The sequence below is a fragment of the Schistocerca serialis genome, chromosome 4, assembly GCF_023864345.2.
Source record: "Schistocerca serialis cubense isolate TAMUIC-IGC-003099 chromosome 4, iqSchSeri2.2, whole genome shotgun sequence".
In the NCBI taxonomy this organism is placed as follows: domain Eukaryota; kingdom Metazoa; phylum Arthropoda; class Insecta; order Orthoptera; family Acrididae; genus Schistocerca; species Schistocerca serialis.
The window spans coordinates 661,586,306-661,602,829 of NC_064641.1; the positions used below are offsets into that span (position 1 = coordinate 661,586,306).

The window sequence follows — 16,524 nt, forward strand, 5'->3', positions numbered from 1 at the left end:
ATTTGATTTTCTTTTGAAACTTATCAATGGGAGGAAAAAAGATAGAAATCCCTCAGGATTTTATATCAGAGTGGGGCAGCATGAACAGGAAAATAAATGTGTTGCCAGTACTGAGGTGTCATAGTGAGGAGCTAAGTTCTACAGACAGCAATAAAAGATGGGGATGAAAGCTAGTGAAATTTGAGCTAAACAAAACTGTAATTGTTGTTGTTTCCTGTTGCTATTTATGTGGAAGTTAGCTTATCCTTTTGTGGTTATGTGATTTGCTTATTAATAATAAATAAATCCTAATGATTTCCTCTTGCATCTTGTTACAGTATGCAGTTCAATTTCTAGCACTTTTCTCTAGAAGAGTGCTAGAGAGTCTGCGATATCAGATAACTATAAGTTGTTGGAGCTTTGATTAGTATATAAAATTGGGAACTCTGGGGTGATTTAAAGTTTAGTAGTTACGAGAGAGAGAGAGAGAGAGAGAGAGAGAGAGAGAGAGAGAGAGAGAGAGAGAGACTGACTTAGAAGAATAGAGAATTATTATGATCGTATGCCAGAATAGCAAGTAAAGCATCCAGCAGCTCAGATTTTAAGGTTACTGACATGGATTTTACCTCAGTAGTAGGCTGCTTATCTTCAGTGTTTTGCCTTCCTACTGTTATTTGATATAGTGACAAGTTTTTTAAAATGATGACTGCACCACTGTGTAACTGAAGTTGTGATTTTTGGTCATTTTTTTGACATCTCGATTGCTAGTGAAACAGAGATGTTTAACATCTGATTATAAGTCACTGGCTTTAATACCGATTACTTACCAATGCAAACTTGCTTCGTATTCATGAGGAATTTACATTCCAACAACCAACCATGAACTGACTGAAGCATTGTCTTACACACCTATTTACAGATGCATGTAAGATTAAAAATCAAAATTGGCTCTTATATTTTGATTATTGACATGAAAGAGAGCAAAATCGGAGGATCAAAATAATAATAATAAAAAGAGCAATTCTATTTAACTATGACCTGTACTATCAGAAAAAAAGCAAAATAATGGATACTATTTTGTGGACATAATTTCTGTTTCTGGGGGGACTTACAGAGTCTGCCAAGCGACTGTTTCTGGGGGGACTTACAGAGTCTGCCAAGCGAGGTGGTTCGCACACTGACTTGCATTCAAGAGGATGACATTTCAAATCCACATCCAGCAATCCAGATTTAGGTTTTTCGAATTTCCCTAAATTGTTCCAGGCAAATGCCTGGACAGTCCCTTTGAAAGGGCATAGCCAAAATTTTCTTCGCCGTCCTTGCAACAGTCCGAGTATGTGCTCCATCTCTAACGAACTTGATGTTGACATGACGCTAAACCCCAATCTTACTTCCTTCACAGAGTCTGCCAAAAGTTGCTAAAGATGAAATTTTGCAAATCAAATTAACAAGCAAAAAAAAAAAAGTTCTTCTAGTGGAAGGGTGCATTTTTGGAGGTGGAAAATCTTTAATTAGAAAACTATTGTACTGAATTTTGGAAATAAGCATTATTTAAGATTCAAACATTCTGGAACCCAAATTTTTTGAATATGAATAACTTTCTATTTTAAAAGTGTTTTCAAAAAGTAAAATGTTTATTGAAGATAGGGGAAGGAGGTTTCTTAAATGAGCTAACCTACTTCAGAAACAAACTGCTGATTGCTTACTGAAAATTTCACATCTACTTGTTTCCTACGAATCTTGAATTATGGATATTTCTGTGTAAAAAAATTATTCCAGGTGAAATATCTGTAATATTAGCATTAGTGATTGAGAAACTATATAGTGAATAATCAAATCTGGTAGAAAAAGCGATGAAGGAGAAATTATTTTGTGTAACTGTCATGTGTACGCTCTCCAAAAAAAGAGATAAATGAAAGGAGAAAAGAAAGGAAAAAAAATTGACTGTAAGACATGGCATAAGAACAAGCAGGATGGTTGCATCTTGCTCTGTTACAAATGCTCTTGGGTTTTGTAAGGTTAGCTGAGTCCAAACATGATAGTATCTTGCTTTGGCATTAGTGGTAATACTCATTGTTATGTACCTCATGAAATGTGCTTATTTTCAATCATTAACTATAATTTGAAACATATGTCTCAAAAATTTCAGTAATTGTTCTCTGTTTTTAGTTGCAGAAGAAGTCCAAGCTGATGAAGAAAATGTTCCAGAATGCAACACAATCATTATCCAAGGACTACCAAAATATCTGGAGGGGCAAGCAATCAAACTTGAAGATGGTTCAACTGCACTGATCCATGCTGCTCCCAGAGGAGGTGATAGACAAATTGTTTTCAACTTTTAATTTACTGTATCAGAAAAGTTACATTGTGAAAAAAATTGTCATTGCATTACTGCAGGCTAGTACCAACTGCTGCTAGCACAGATGTAGTCTGACAGAGTCATTATCTTAAAGTACGTTGTTTTTATTTCCTTATTCAGTCTGAATTTTTTACATTTGGAATTCATAGCTTATGTCAGGGGTATAACTCATTCACATTGATTTGTTCCATTTCCTGAGCGAATTTCTTGTAGGATTTTTAAATATGTTGGCTGTAGTAAGTGCCATGTACAGCGGTTGGACACCCTGGTTCAAACACCTCATTTTCAGAGGTTGTATTTTGACTTATCAGTAACACATTGATATTTCCTTTTGTTTTCCCCCTTCTACCACAATTCCCTGGAAGTATTCTTAGCTGCCAGTACGTCTGTAATAGTGTACCTAGAATAGAGATGCATGTGGTAGACATTCATCAGTGATTTGATTTAATTTAATTTGCATTTGGTCCTGTTAAAATACATTTTTTGCAAAGGTTGTACTGTAATGTAGGACAAGTCAAAGAATACAACATTATATGGAGAACTGGAAAAAAACAAACAACGATACTGAGAGAGAATTTCTGCAGTGCATTATTGAGTTATTTAGCTAGATAGTTACATGTTCCACAGATCATTTTGCATGATAGATCATAATGATGTGGGACGAGTAATTTTACATTCACATTACAAATTAATTTGTACATATTGTTACATTCTGAACATTTCTAAAACTCTTTTCCAAAAAAGAAAAAAAACTATAGGAATAGGAGGAGTTGTCAAGGAGAAACTTTCTCAGTTTGTTTTCAAATTTTACTTTGCTGTCTGTCAGATATTTTGTATCAATGGGCAAGTGATCAAAAATTTTTATTGCAGCATTGTGCACGCCTTTATGTGCTAAAGACAACCTTAATGTGGAGTAATGAAAATCATTGTTCCTTTTGAAGTATAGTGGATTATTTACAACTAACTTCACAAGGGAATAAATGTACTGTGAAGGAGTAATCAGAGTGCCCAACTCCTTAACAGATGTAGCATGTTTTTGTACATCAAAGACTTTCTTCCTCAAAGATGAGTTACCCAAGAACATTATTATTCCATATGACATTACTGAATGAAAACATGCAACATATGTCAGTTTATTGATTTATCCCTCTCCAAGATTTGCAGTGATTCTGAGTGCAAATGTGGCTGAACTAAGTTGTTTTACAAGTTCAAAAATTTGCTTTTTCCAATTTAAATTCTCATCAACATGGACACCTTAAAATTTTGAACTTTCCACCCTGTTTATTATTTCCTCACCATGTATTACACTTATCACTGGTGTAGTATCCCTAGATGGGCAGAACTGAACAAGTTGTGTCTTTTTAAGATTGAGGGTGAGACCATTCACAGAAAACTAATAAACAATACTTTTAAGAACTTTGTTTAACGTTTCTTCTGTTTCTGTATGTATGCTTGGATTGATTACAACACCAATGTCACCTGCAAATAGAACTAATTCTGCCTGTTGCACATTAGATGGAAGATTGTTTACCTTAAATAGTTAACATGGGAATCATATGTTCATTTGTTTAACCACACTTTACTCCACATATTATATATTTCTCTCTCTCACCCCCCCCCCCTCCTCCCTCCCCACACACACACAAAAAAGTTGCCAAAGCAAATGCATCATTGTGTGACCTCAACATTTTATTGCTTGAGTCGTGTAGAGACACAAGGTATTTGTGCATGCTTGCACAAGCATTCTTGGGTGTGTGTGCTTGTCAAGCAACTAGTTAAGTGTGTGATCACCTTAACAGGTCAGTGCCAAGGTGGTCAAAACTTTTATTACAGAATTTTTAAAGAAGTTTAAAGACTGTCAATGTTTGTGGGACATGTAATGTGAGAAGTATACCAACAGAGATGCAGGAAATTAATCACTTACTTCATTGTGTAAGTGTCAAAAACACAGCAGAATGTTCTAATGTGTGTGAAATCTTATGGGACTTAACTGCTAAGGTCATAAGTCCCTAAGCTTACACACTACTTAACCTAAATTATCCTAAGGACAAACACACACACCCATGCCCGAGGGAGGACTCGAATCTCCGCCGAGACCAGCCGCACAGTCTATGACTGCAGTACCTTAGACCGCTCGGCTAATCCCGCGTGGCACACAGCAGAATGCCACACTGTCTGCTGTGGTGAGCAAAAGTGAAGGATTGAACTGTTTTCTGATGTTGTATTTATTACAAGTGGTGTGCCACAATAATTTGCAGTCACCTTACATCTAATTTGAAGTGAGATTTATTAAACTCATACAGCACATATTTAATTAAATACATTACATTTACATGAACACTAGCTTAGTGCCTGCTGCTTTGCTCACAGACTGTACAGTCTGCAGAGATTTTTTTTAATCAAATTTTTATGTTGTTCACAAATTGCAATCCCTTCTAAGCTTTTTCACCCTAATTAAGGCCATACAAGTATGATATTTTCTGAATGTACTTCTGACCAAAAAGCAGTTCTGGTAGCTGGTGTCCAGAGCTTTTTTTAATCGTGGCTTTTGTGTTCTTGTGGAGATATTTCCATAGCAGCTTTCATCCCCTGACAAATATTTCTTTATATCTAACTAAGAAGTGAAATACGAATTTTTATAAATTTAGCTTTAAAATTTTTTTAATGTAACAAAATACAAATATCAAAAAAAGTTTTGCATCACCCCGGTTCCCAGAACTACTGAAGATAGACGTAGACTGTGGATATTGTATCACAGACACAGTCTCTTTGACTATTCAGAGACGTCACTAAACCCACGCAAAGATGTAAATAACCATGCATGAGCAGTGCCTGTTAAATGGAGGGGTTCCAACAGCTGTTCAGTTCCAGTCATTCCACCAGGAAGGAGGTAGACGGCTTGTGGTGTTTGTAGTTCACCCGTGCCTAGACGGTCAATACCGTGGTTCGATCAAGTCCACATTGTTACTTTGTGCCAGGACGGGCTCTCAACAAGGGAAGTGTCCAGGTGTCTCGGAGTGAAACAAAGCAATGTGTTTCAGACATGAAGGAGATACAGAGAGACAGGAACTGTCGATGACATGCTTCGCTCAGGCCGCCCAAGGGCTATTACTGCAGTGGATAACCACCTATGGATTATGGCTTGGAGGAACCCTGACAACAACGCCACGATGTTGAATAATGCTTTTCTTGCAGCCACAGGATGCCATATTACGTCTCAAACTGTGCGCAATAGGCTGCATGATGTGCAACTTCACTCCCGGCGTCCATGGCAAGATCCATCATTGCTACCACGATACCATGCAGCGCAGTACAAATGGAGCCCAGCAACATGTCAAATGGACTGCTCAGGACTGGCATCACGTTCTCTTTACTGATGAGTGTCGCATATGCCTTCAACCAGACAATTATCGGAGATGTGTTTGGAGGCAACCCAGTCAGGCTTAATGCCTTATACACACTGTCCAGTGAGTGCAGCAAGGTGGAGGTTCCCTGCTGTATTGGGGTGGCATTATGTGCGGCCAACGAACGCCACTGGTGGTCATGGAAGGTGCCGCAATGGTTGTACAATATGTGAATGCCATCCTCCGACTGATAGTGCAACCATATTGGCAGCATATTGGCAAGGCTTTCGTCTTCATGGACGACAATTCATGCCCCCATCGTGCACATTTTGTGAATGACTTCCTTCAGGATAATGACATCGCTTGACTAGAGTGGCCAGCATGTTCTCCAAACATGAACCCTATCGTACATGCCTGGGATAGATTGAAAAGGGCTGTTTATGGACAACATGACCCACCAATCACTCAGACGGATCTACACTGAATCGCCATTGAGGAGTGAGACAATCTGGACCAACAGTGCCTTGATGAACTTGTGGATGGTATGCCATGACGAATACAGGCATGCATTAATGCAAGAGAATGTGCTACTGGGTATTAAAGGTACTGATGTGTGGAGCAATATGGACCACCACCTCTGAAGGTCTCACTGTATGGTGGTACAACATGCCATGTGTGATTTTCATGAGCAATAAAAAGGGCAGAAACAATGTTTATGTTGGTCTCTATTCCAATTTTCTGTACAGGTTCCGGAACTCTTGGAACTGAGGTGATGCAAAACTTTTTTTGATGTGTGTATTTTCTTAAAAATTTTCATCCACTGTTGTACTCCCTTAAGGATTAAATCCCCAGAAACACTGAAACACAAATTTTTGTTTTTCTAGCCAGTTGTCTTATGTGTAGCTTTAAAATCCTTTAGCAGTTCTTTAGTAATTGTTTATTTTCAAAGACTTTCACTCCCTATTTTACCCATTTAGTGGTTGAATTTCCAAAAATGCTGAAACATTTACTTTTTATTTTCTGACTGAGAAACCAAACACCAGTTTTTGTAGATGTAGCTTCAAAACTCTTTTAATTGCGACATACTTTCAAAAACTTTCATCTACTATGTCACCCAATTATAGGTGGAATTTTGCACAGTCCCTTCTTAAATGATGCCTACAGTATAAGAGCCACAATCGCTCCAGTGTCAAGTTTCTATCCTTAGTGGTTTGGGCTGGATAGTGATGGGTTAGTGAATCAGTCTGATCCTATTTCACCCCTTTAGGAGTTGAATTTCCAAAAAAAAACAGTGAAGTATGTATTTCTTCATCTCCAACCGAGAAGCCAAACACCAATATTCAAATATTTAGCTTTAAAAATGCTTTCACAGTGAAATATTATCATAAATCATTTCACTCCCATAGGGATTGAATTTTCAGAAACAGTGACATGCGTATGTTTTATTTCTAACAGATAAACCAAATTTAAAATTTCATAGATTTAGGTTTAAAAATACTTTCCTAATATTATATTTTCTTAAAAGAATCCCCTTAGGGGTTCAGTTTCCAAAAACACTAAAACACTTATTATTATTATTATTTAATTCGTAACCAAGAAGTCAAATACCAATGTTCATAGATGTAGCTTTAAAAATACTTTGGTAGTTCTTTAATAATGATATATTTTCAAAAAAAGTTTTCACCCACTATTTCACCCCCATAGGGTTAAATTTCCAAAAATGCTGGAGCATGTATTTCTTTATTTCTGACCAAGTAACCAGTTTTCATAAGTCTAGCCTCAAAATTGCCTTAATAGTGACATTTTTCAGGAAAAAATCTCTTCATTCCCTATTTCACCCTCTTAGGGTTGGCATTTCAAAAAATCTCTGAATTTCAAAAAATCGCTTCTTAAATGATGCCAACAATATAAGAATCACAACTTGTCTAAATTTCAAGTTTCTATCCTAATCATTGGGGCTGGGATGATAAGTCAGTAAGTCAGTCAGGACATTGCCTTTTATTTATAGAGATTTATTTATTTAGTCATGATGAAATTCATCGTGCACCTGTAAAAGACGTTGCTGCTTTCAGGAATAGTAATAACTGTGGAAATACACCTGCAGTGAAGTATGCCAGTAGCTAAAAACAATAATAGAGATAAAGGCTTCTCTTGTCTCTTTTTTGTCAAATGTGACTAGATGAAGTTACAAGTTCAGAAAAAAAATTTCTTGACCATTCTTAAATAATTTCAGAAGTTGTCAGATCCCAGCTCCATCACTAATAAAGCGTGCATGAAATTCTTTATTTAAAAAAGCCATTTCTCAGCCCCAGCTTCCTCTCTCCTGTTTCTAGCCTTGTTGGTTGTAAACATCAAGGCAGTCAGTTTTTGTAACAGTGTTATAACAAACAGCATCTCGAGCAACATAACCTCATTGTACTTAACACAAAGAACAAGCGGCCAGTGATAAGAACATGTCAGTTCTGTGGTAAGTGAGTGCCTTTCTTCAAAAAATAATTTATTAATCGGAACTGTACAATATAGCACCATAATACAGACAAATTCACGTCAAGTAGCACACAAAAAGTGTCTTTGATATTCAGTACATAAAAAGTTTCATTGTTTTCTTTTCCACATCACCACCACATCCAGCAGTTGATTGTCTTCTTCTTCTTACATTTATGGTGTGGTCATAGTTGTTGCTTCTCTTCAACTACATCTACATCCGTGCTCTACAAACCACTGTGAAGAGCATGACATATTCCTAGAGTCGTCATTTAAAACCAGTTCTTGAAACTTGGTTAGTAGACATTCTTGGAATAGTTTATGTGTGTTTTCAAGAGTCTGCCACTCAGTTTCTTCAGTATCTCAGTGACACTCACCCAAGGGTAATTCAATCCTTTTTACCATTCATGCTGCGTATACATTCAATATCCCCTTTCGGTACTGTTTGGTACACTTGACCAATCACGTGAGTGATTTGTTGATAAGATTAGATTCTATTCTACAAATAAACTGAAGTGTGCTACCTCCTTTACCCGTGACTGAGCCTGTGTCATCATTCTGTTTCATGTCCTTATAAAGTGTTACACCCAGTTATTTGTATGAATTTACCAGTTCCAATTGTGACTCATTGTTGTTATAGTCATAGGATAATACGTGTTTTTTCATTTTGTGACTGCACAGTTTTACATTTCAAGCTGCCAATTTTTACACCACTTTGAAATCTTAGCAAGAGCTGAGTTAATATTTATGCTGCTTTTTTTCAGACTGTACTTCTTTATAGATCAGTGCAGCATCTGTGAAAAGTGAGAGATTACTACTAATATTGTCCACAAGGTGGTTAAGATATAACACGAATAGCAAGGGGCCCAATATATTTCCGTCTGGTACACACTAAGTTACATCTGCATCTGTTGATGAATTTCCATCGAGGGTAACTTGCTGCATCCTCCCTACCCGGAAATCCTCAATCCAGTCACAAATTTCACTTGATACCCCATAGGAGTGTACTTTTGGTAACAAGCATAGATGCGGTATTGGGTCAAATGCTCCTCAGGAATTGAGAAATATTGCAACTACCTGACTGCCTTGATCCCCAGATTTCAGTATGTCAGAAGACAGAAGTGTGAGTTGGGTTTCACACAGTCGATGTTATCAGAATCCATGGGTTGGTGCCATGGAGGAGGTCATTCTGTTTGAAATACCTCATTATCCTTTGGCTCAGAATATGTTCTAAGATTCTACGACAAATGGATATCAAGGATATTGTACGGTACTTTTGTGGATCAGTTCTGCTACTCTTCTTGTAAACAGGCGTGACCTGTGCTTTCTTCCAGCTAGTGGGTATGGTTTTCCATTTGAGAGATTTATGACAGATATAGCCAACAGGGGGGGGAGGGGGGGGGGGGGGGCATCTCAGCTGCAAATTGGATAAAGAATCTAATATGAATTCTATTAGGCTCTGGGGCTTTGTTCAGCTGGATGTCTTGTCGCACCCACCACTAACAAAACCATAACTAGCCCAATTGATATTTGGAAGATTAAAGTCACCTCCAGTGATTACAGTATGATTAGAGAACTTTTATGCAAGATATCTAAGGTTTTCTTCAAAGTGTTTGGTTACATGCAAGTGAAAGTCTGGTGGTCAGTAGAAGGATCCAATTATAAGAAAATGCCCACCTTTGGTACGGAGTCTTGCCAAACAATCTCATGTGTGGCTTCAGTTTCTGTCTCTGTGAATTCAAGTTTCTTGTCTTCTGTGACAAATATACCACCTCCATTTCCCACTAGTCTATCCTTTCGGTATATGCTTATGTTATAACCTTTAATCCTAATAAATTGCGTGGATATACAACGTAGAGCAATAGCGAGTTACATGCTTCCAACTCTGAATCTGTCACTCCACTGCCCACTGCCGTGCCATGACATGCGGCCGACGTCGTTCATAGCCAGGTGGCGCTCCTGCGCTCGGCCGAGCTGCGGAGCGCCTCTATCGCCGCGTTCGCGTACTGACGTAGCAGCACTTTTAAATCTCGTGGCACTGTCACAACAGCTTAAATTTTCCCCATAAATCTCACTACTGTCAACTGCTGCTTTTAACCAGCTTTCTGTACCTATTATTATGTGTGGTTCACTGCATTTTAGGTGTGCTTCAAACTCTGGCTGTTTGTTGCAAATGCTTTAGCAGATAACCACTAAGATTTTGATATTCCCACTTATGGAGCACGTTTCTTTGGATTTTACACTGATATTTCTGGGTTTCCTACAGCTATTATTATATGGATGGAATGGAGAGTCACCTAATCAAAAACAAAAAGAAAAGAAAGGAAAAAAAGCTCCCTTGTGTGCACCCCACAGACAGCAAGCCAGCTGGGTAGCAGCATCTGATGTGTAGTGCACACCTAACACATTTAGGGAGACTCTACAGTTCTCAACCCTGTGGCGCAAGTCTAGGAAGTTGCAACCTATCACACAGAGCCACCAAAATCCCTGGTTCAAGCCCACCACTCAAAACCAGGGGGCCGCAATATGTTTTGGGGAAAATGCTGCAGATTGCCATCTTTGTTGAAACTCTGTAAGCAAGACTGGTATTCCAACCTTCTCTGCCAGTCACTGGAATGAACCCAACAAGTATGATCTCAGAGAACAGGTCATAGACTCATATAAAATGTCCCACATTCTGCCTTTGATTGCACCCTGTTTCTTCAGTGGCTGCCATAATAGCCTTTTCAATGAGACCCCCAGGCATATGCACTGAGTGCACGTGGTGTTCCTTCCCATCCCTTGCTATCGTTCTTTAAAGGATACCGTTATTTGTGGTATGTCTGAACTGCCAATGATTAATAGGCTGATACCGTTTTGTATTTGCCTCCCCCTGACATTACAAACAGCACATTTCTCAGCAGGTGAAATGGGTCTCACTGTATCATTTTCAGTTTCAGTGGAAGATAGCGCCATGAACTTGTTGATTAGTGGGATGGGTATAACATCTTAAGTTCTCCTTAGTCCCTGTCTTCTCTGTACAGGTCCTACACCTGTCATATCCTGGTTTTCGTGCCTCTACACCTATGACTTCATAAATACTCTGCAGACCACTGTGAACTGCATGGCAGAGGATATGTCCCACTGTACCAGTCATTAGGGTTTCTTCCTGTTCCATTCACGTATGAAGCACGGGAAGAATGATTTTTTTGAATGTCTCTGTGCGTGCTGTAATTACAGTAGAGCGTCGATTATCCAAAGTTATTGGGGACATGGGTGCTCGGAAAACTGGTTTCTTCAGATAATTGGACGGTACATGTTTATTTGCCAAAAAGAAGTACTGTACAGTAAATTTATTCATAAAAACAGGCATCTCTTTTAGTATTACAAAGTAACATACAAAGGCAGCTTCAGTAGGAATATAAAGCATGTGGCACAGTTTATTAAACAAAAATATATACATATTACATACGCATTTTGCATGAACAATACACACAGTATACAAAATTATCACACAGAATGGGACCTGAGATAGGTTCTCCTTCCGATCTCTTTTGTGTAAACCACTTGTAAACAGCATCATCTGTGTTAGTGGCGAGCTTCATAGTTTTATGGCTTGTTGATCCATCAGTAGAATCAAGCATAGCTATAAAATTTGCTATGCTCGTCTTTTGTTTTTTTTATATCCGTAATTGTCGACTTCCCCACCTTGTACTCATTGGATAAAGTGGTTGCAGATTCACCTTCTTCTAACCTTTTAATAATCTCGTACTTGTCCCTCATAGAAAGGACAACGCGTTTACATTTAAGCATTTTGTATCGTCAAGTTCACTTCTTCACGCAGCAGCACACAAGTGGTCGTAACAGAGAACAGAAGGTGACTGTTTGCACCGTGAGAAGCTCTTCTTGGGGGCGCGCAATCCTTCAAACTGCGCAGAGCAGCACGGCTCATCTCTAAGCTGGCGCAGCTGTTGCTGTGAACAGCTTTGATACTGCCGCTACTTCTACTGCCAGTGCCAAGCTGACAGAAGTGTGCTGATTGTTGAAACACAGCAACTGGCGGCTTGGCCGGTCAGCAGCGCCTTGTGAAGGCCCCATTAGAAGCAATGTTCCGCCAGCAGTGGCCCAGTGCGGTGACTACTGTGGGAAACTTGGTTTGGGAGTGAGGGGAATGATGGACGGTAGGGTGGGAGAGTAACAGGTGCGAGCGAGTACACAGTTCGGTTAAGCGGTCGTTCGGTTGACCGACATTCGGATAATCGACACACTGCTGTATTCTAATCTTATCCTCATGATCCCTATGTGAGCAATACATAGGGAGTTGTAGTATATTCCTAGAGTCGTCATTTCAGGATAGTTTACTCCATCTTCAAGAGTCTGCCATTTCAGTTGCTTCGGTATCGCTGTGACACATTCCCATGGATAAAACCAACCTTTGACCATTCATGCTGCCCTTCTCTGTATACATTCCATATCTCCTCTTAGTCCTGTTTGGTACAGCTCCCACATGTTTTAGCAATATTCTATAACCAGCTGCCTGAGTGATTTGTAAGCAATTTCCTTTGTAGACTGACTGCACTTCCGCAATATTCTGCCAATAAATCGAAGTCTACCTTCTGCTTTACCCACAACTGAACCTATGTGATCATTCCATTTCATATCCCTGCAAAGCGTTTCACCTAGGTATTTTTATGACTTGGCCTACTCCAACTGTACCCCACTGATATTATAGTCATGGGCTACTACATTTTTTTCATTTTGTGAAGTGCACAGTCTTACATTTTTAAACATCTAAAGCAATTTGCCAATTCTTTGCACCACTTTGAAATCTTATCAAGATCTGACTGAATATTTGTGCAGCTTCTTTGAGACAGATAACTGAGTCATCTGCAAAAAGCCTGGGGTTACTATTAATGTTGTCTGCAAGGTCATTAATATCCAACATGAACAGCAAGTATCCCAACACACTTCCCTGGGGCACACCCAAAGTTACTTCCATACCTGATGACGATTCTCCATTCAAGACAATATGCTGCATCCTTCCAACCAAAAAGTCCTCGATCCAGTCACAAATTGTGCTTGATACTCCATATGATGGCACATTTGACAGTAAGCATAGATGTGGTAGTAAGTCAAATGCTTTTTGAAAATCAAAAAATACTGCATCTACCTGGTTGCCTTGATTTAAAGCTTTCTGTGTGTCATTTGAGAAAAGTATGAGTTGGAATACACATGATCGATGTTTTAGAAACTGATGCTGGTTGGCATGGAGGAAGTCATTCTGTTCGAGGTACCTCATTATGTTAGAGTATTATGAGTAATTCTGCTACTTTGACTTTTTTTATATCCAATATTGATGCTTGCCCACACATTCTCCGAGTTTTATTGGCATTTTTCTTTCAGTCTTTGGGAAAGGCTTTAGACTTCCTTTTCCTGTCACTGCTTAAGTCACATTAAGTTCTTGGATGCCATTTTCAACATCCTTGCTTCCGTCATCTTCTGATAAGTTACCTGAATTTTCTGGTAAACAATGGGCACCTTCATGTACCGTTGAGTGTGAAGAAGTACCATCATCTCCAGTGGCAACTGTGACTATTGTGTCATTTTGAGCATTCTTGTATACAGCCAATGAAGTTTCTAGACAAAATATATTTCTATTTTCAATTAATATGATATCAGCAACATTATCAATAAAAATAATCGCAAGAAAATTTATCTGCATCATCAGATTGTAAAGGAAAAGCAACTGAGAAGGTCATGTATGAAATTAATTCTTCTTCTGTGCATTTAACTTCACTGTTATTATTGTTATTGCCTCCCTAAATGGGTTAGGTGTGCGCCACTCATCAGATGCTGCTACCCAGGTAACGGAGTGTGTGTGGGGTGCACACAAGGGACTTTTTTTCCCTTCCTTTTTCTTTTTTTCTTCTCTTTTTCTTTTTGATTAGGTGACTCTCCGTCCCATCCATATAATGATAGTTGTAGGAAACACGGAAATATTAATTCTGCTTTTACTGGAAAACGTGTGGTTAAGTGGGTTTTCTAAAAATCTTTGGCAGAAATGACTAAAGCGCATTATGAGTGAAGTGTGTCTGTCCGATTCACATTGCAATAAATCAGCTGTGATACTAAGTTTTATAGTTTTAGTAGATTACTGTTAGTGTGAGGCAATCAATTTTCAATTGCAGCCAAGAAACAAATTCTCCCTCAGTAAAAAAGATCATCTCATGTTGTGTCTTCCGAGGGGTAAGTGTGAGGATGAGGTGGCACTTGAACACAAAAGATTGGGTGCAACACACGACACTTAGTAAACAACAGTTTGATATTACTTAACTTTATTAGATGCAGCATACACGTACATGACAGGCCACAATACAAGCAAAGTGTTCTGCAGAGCACATTAAATCCAGTCCGTTTAGGCAGAGGTCACAAAAGTCCAAGTAACGATGACAGATTATCAGGCCATGTTAACCACAAGTGGATGACCCCAACACTGAACCAAGATTGCCCACAGGCTGGCTGGTCTGCACCTTTTCAACCCTTTCAACGGACTGCTGCAGTCCCTGCCTGCAGAGCCTCTTCCCGCCAGAGGATGCAGATTGGTGGCAACTCACTTGCTTTGCAGTTACGTGGCACGTCCGTCTATTTTTTTCTTAGTATCACATGTGCAGTATTGTTTTAGTTCATTTTATTTGTAAATAATTAATAATTGCAAATTTAGCATTCTGGTGGTTAGAGCAGATGCACTGAGAATTGAGGATATCGTAGAGATCACAGTAATAGAAATCAGACAGAACATTTAAGTGCCTTTTCAACTTTTCATAGTGTAATGAATAGCCCATTAAATTTCAGGCACGCAGCCACACATATAAAATTCCTTCTACTGATATTTCAGCCACATATCATCCGGCCATCCTCAGAGTGAGTCACAAGGCACTGGACTCAGCAAGTTGTAAACCAACGGTCTTCTGGAGGTACACGGACGACACATTTGTAGTGTGACTGCTCAGGATGGATGAATTACATCGATTTCTTGGGCATTTGAGTTCTGTCCATGCTAGTATCAAATTTACTTTGGAAAAGGAAAAAAGACGGCTGTCTCCCCTTTTTGGATGTTATTGTTCGCCGTAAAGTTGATGGCACTTTAGGATTTGCCATATATTGTAAACCTACACATACAAATCTATATCTTCTGCCAGTAGCTGTCATCACCCTTCACAAACCATATGTGTCCTTAAGACCTTAGTGCATAGGGTGCACTGTATATCTGATAAAGATAATTTGCAAGAAGAGCTCACTTTTTTTTTTTAAGAGAATAGATTTTCTCTGCAACAAATTCATAGAGCATTCAGTGTAAAACCTAGAATGCAGGTATGTGATGGGGAACAAGATAGCAATTCCTTCAGATCAAGTGCTTTTTTGTCCTATGCGGGTGCTCTTTCCTCGAAGATAGGCCATATTCTCGAGAAACACTGTGTTAAGGTGATCTTCCAGCATCCCACGAAGATTGCAGCTTTGCCTGGTTCTGTAAAGGACGATTTATTGCTTCGTAAGACGGGTGTGCATCAGATTCCTTGCGGAGACACTGATAAGTCATACATAGGTCAAACAACATGCACCATTCATGAGAGATGTGTGGAATATCAAAGATACACATCCTTGTCACAGCCAGACAAGTCAGCTGCAGCCGAACTTTGTACTAATATGGGGCATTCCATAAACTAAAGTGATGTGAAGATTCTAACATCCATATCTTCCTTTTGGGATTCTGTCTTCAAGGAAACTATAGAGATTAGATTAGCTAATAATTTATTAAATAGAGGTAATGATTTTAATTTGTCTTGTAACTTACCCCGACGGTGGCCGGACGATACGCAGCCAAAATATCAGTGGAAGAAGTTTTATTTGCATGGCTGCATGCCCAAAATTTAATGGACTAGAACATTTAAAGTTTATGAAGTTGGCAAAAAATAAAGGAAGTGAAATTGTTTGATTATCAATGTGTATTGGAAACCATTAATAGATATTGTTACACAACACTTTTATGGACTCCTATAAATGTACCACATTACAGCAGTTATAATTGATGACCTGATGTGATGATAAGGTGGTATAGTAACTAACAAAAGCATGCCTTGGGAATGACTGTTAGGTTAGCATAAAAATTCCACTTTTTTGGAGTGAAAAATCTGAAATTTGGTAGAGCACATGTCATCACTTGCAAAATTAGTACAGAAGAGTCTAACTTTAAGCATCTAGTGTCACAGTTAGAGCCAAAATACATGGAGAATATTTGGGACATTATTTGCCATACAGAAGTGAATAAATATTCATTGGCTAAGGAACGTCTACAGAATGTATTCAAAGGAAGTGAAGATA

The 16,524-nt window shown here is 38.7% G+C and overlaps 1 protein-coding gene across 5 annotated transcripts in view; it reads left to right on the forward strand.

The window, feature by feature from the left end:
* The window catches only part of LOC126475530 (zinc finger protein 143-like), a 125,621-nt gene that overhangs the window by 47,510 nt on the left and 61,587 nt on the right, over nucleotides 1-16,524 (forward strand). For all 5 annotated transcript variants that reach the window (XM_050103469.1, XM_050103468.1, XM_050103470.1 and 2 more), the window contains one exon: nucleotides 2,149-2,292. In XM_050103469.1, the coding sequence (XP_049959426.1) occupies nucleotides 2,149-2,292 (144 nt within the window). The remainder of the gene's footprint in view (nucleotides 1-2,148; nucleotides 2,293-16,524) is intronic.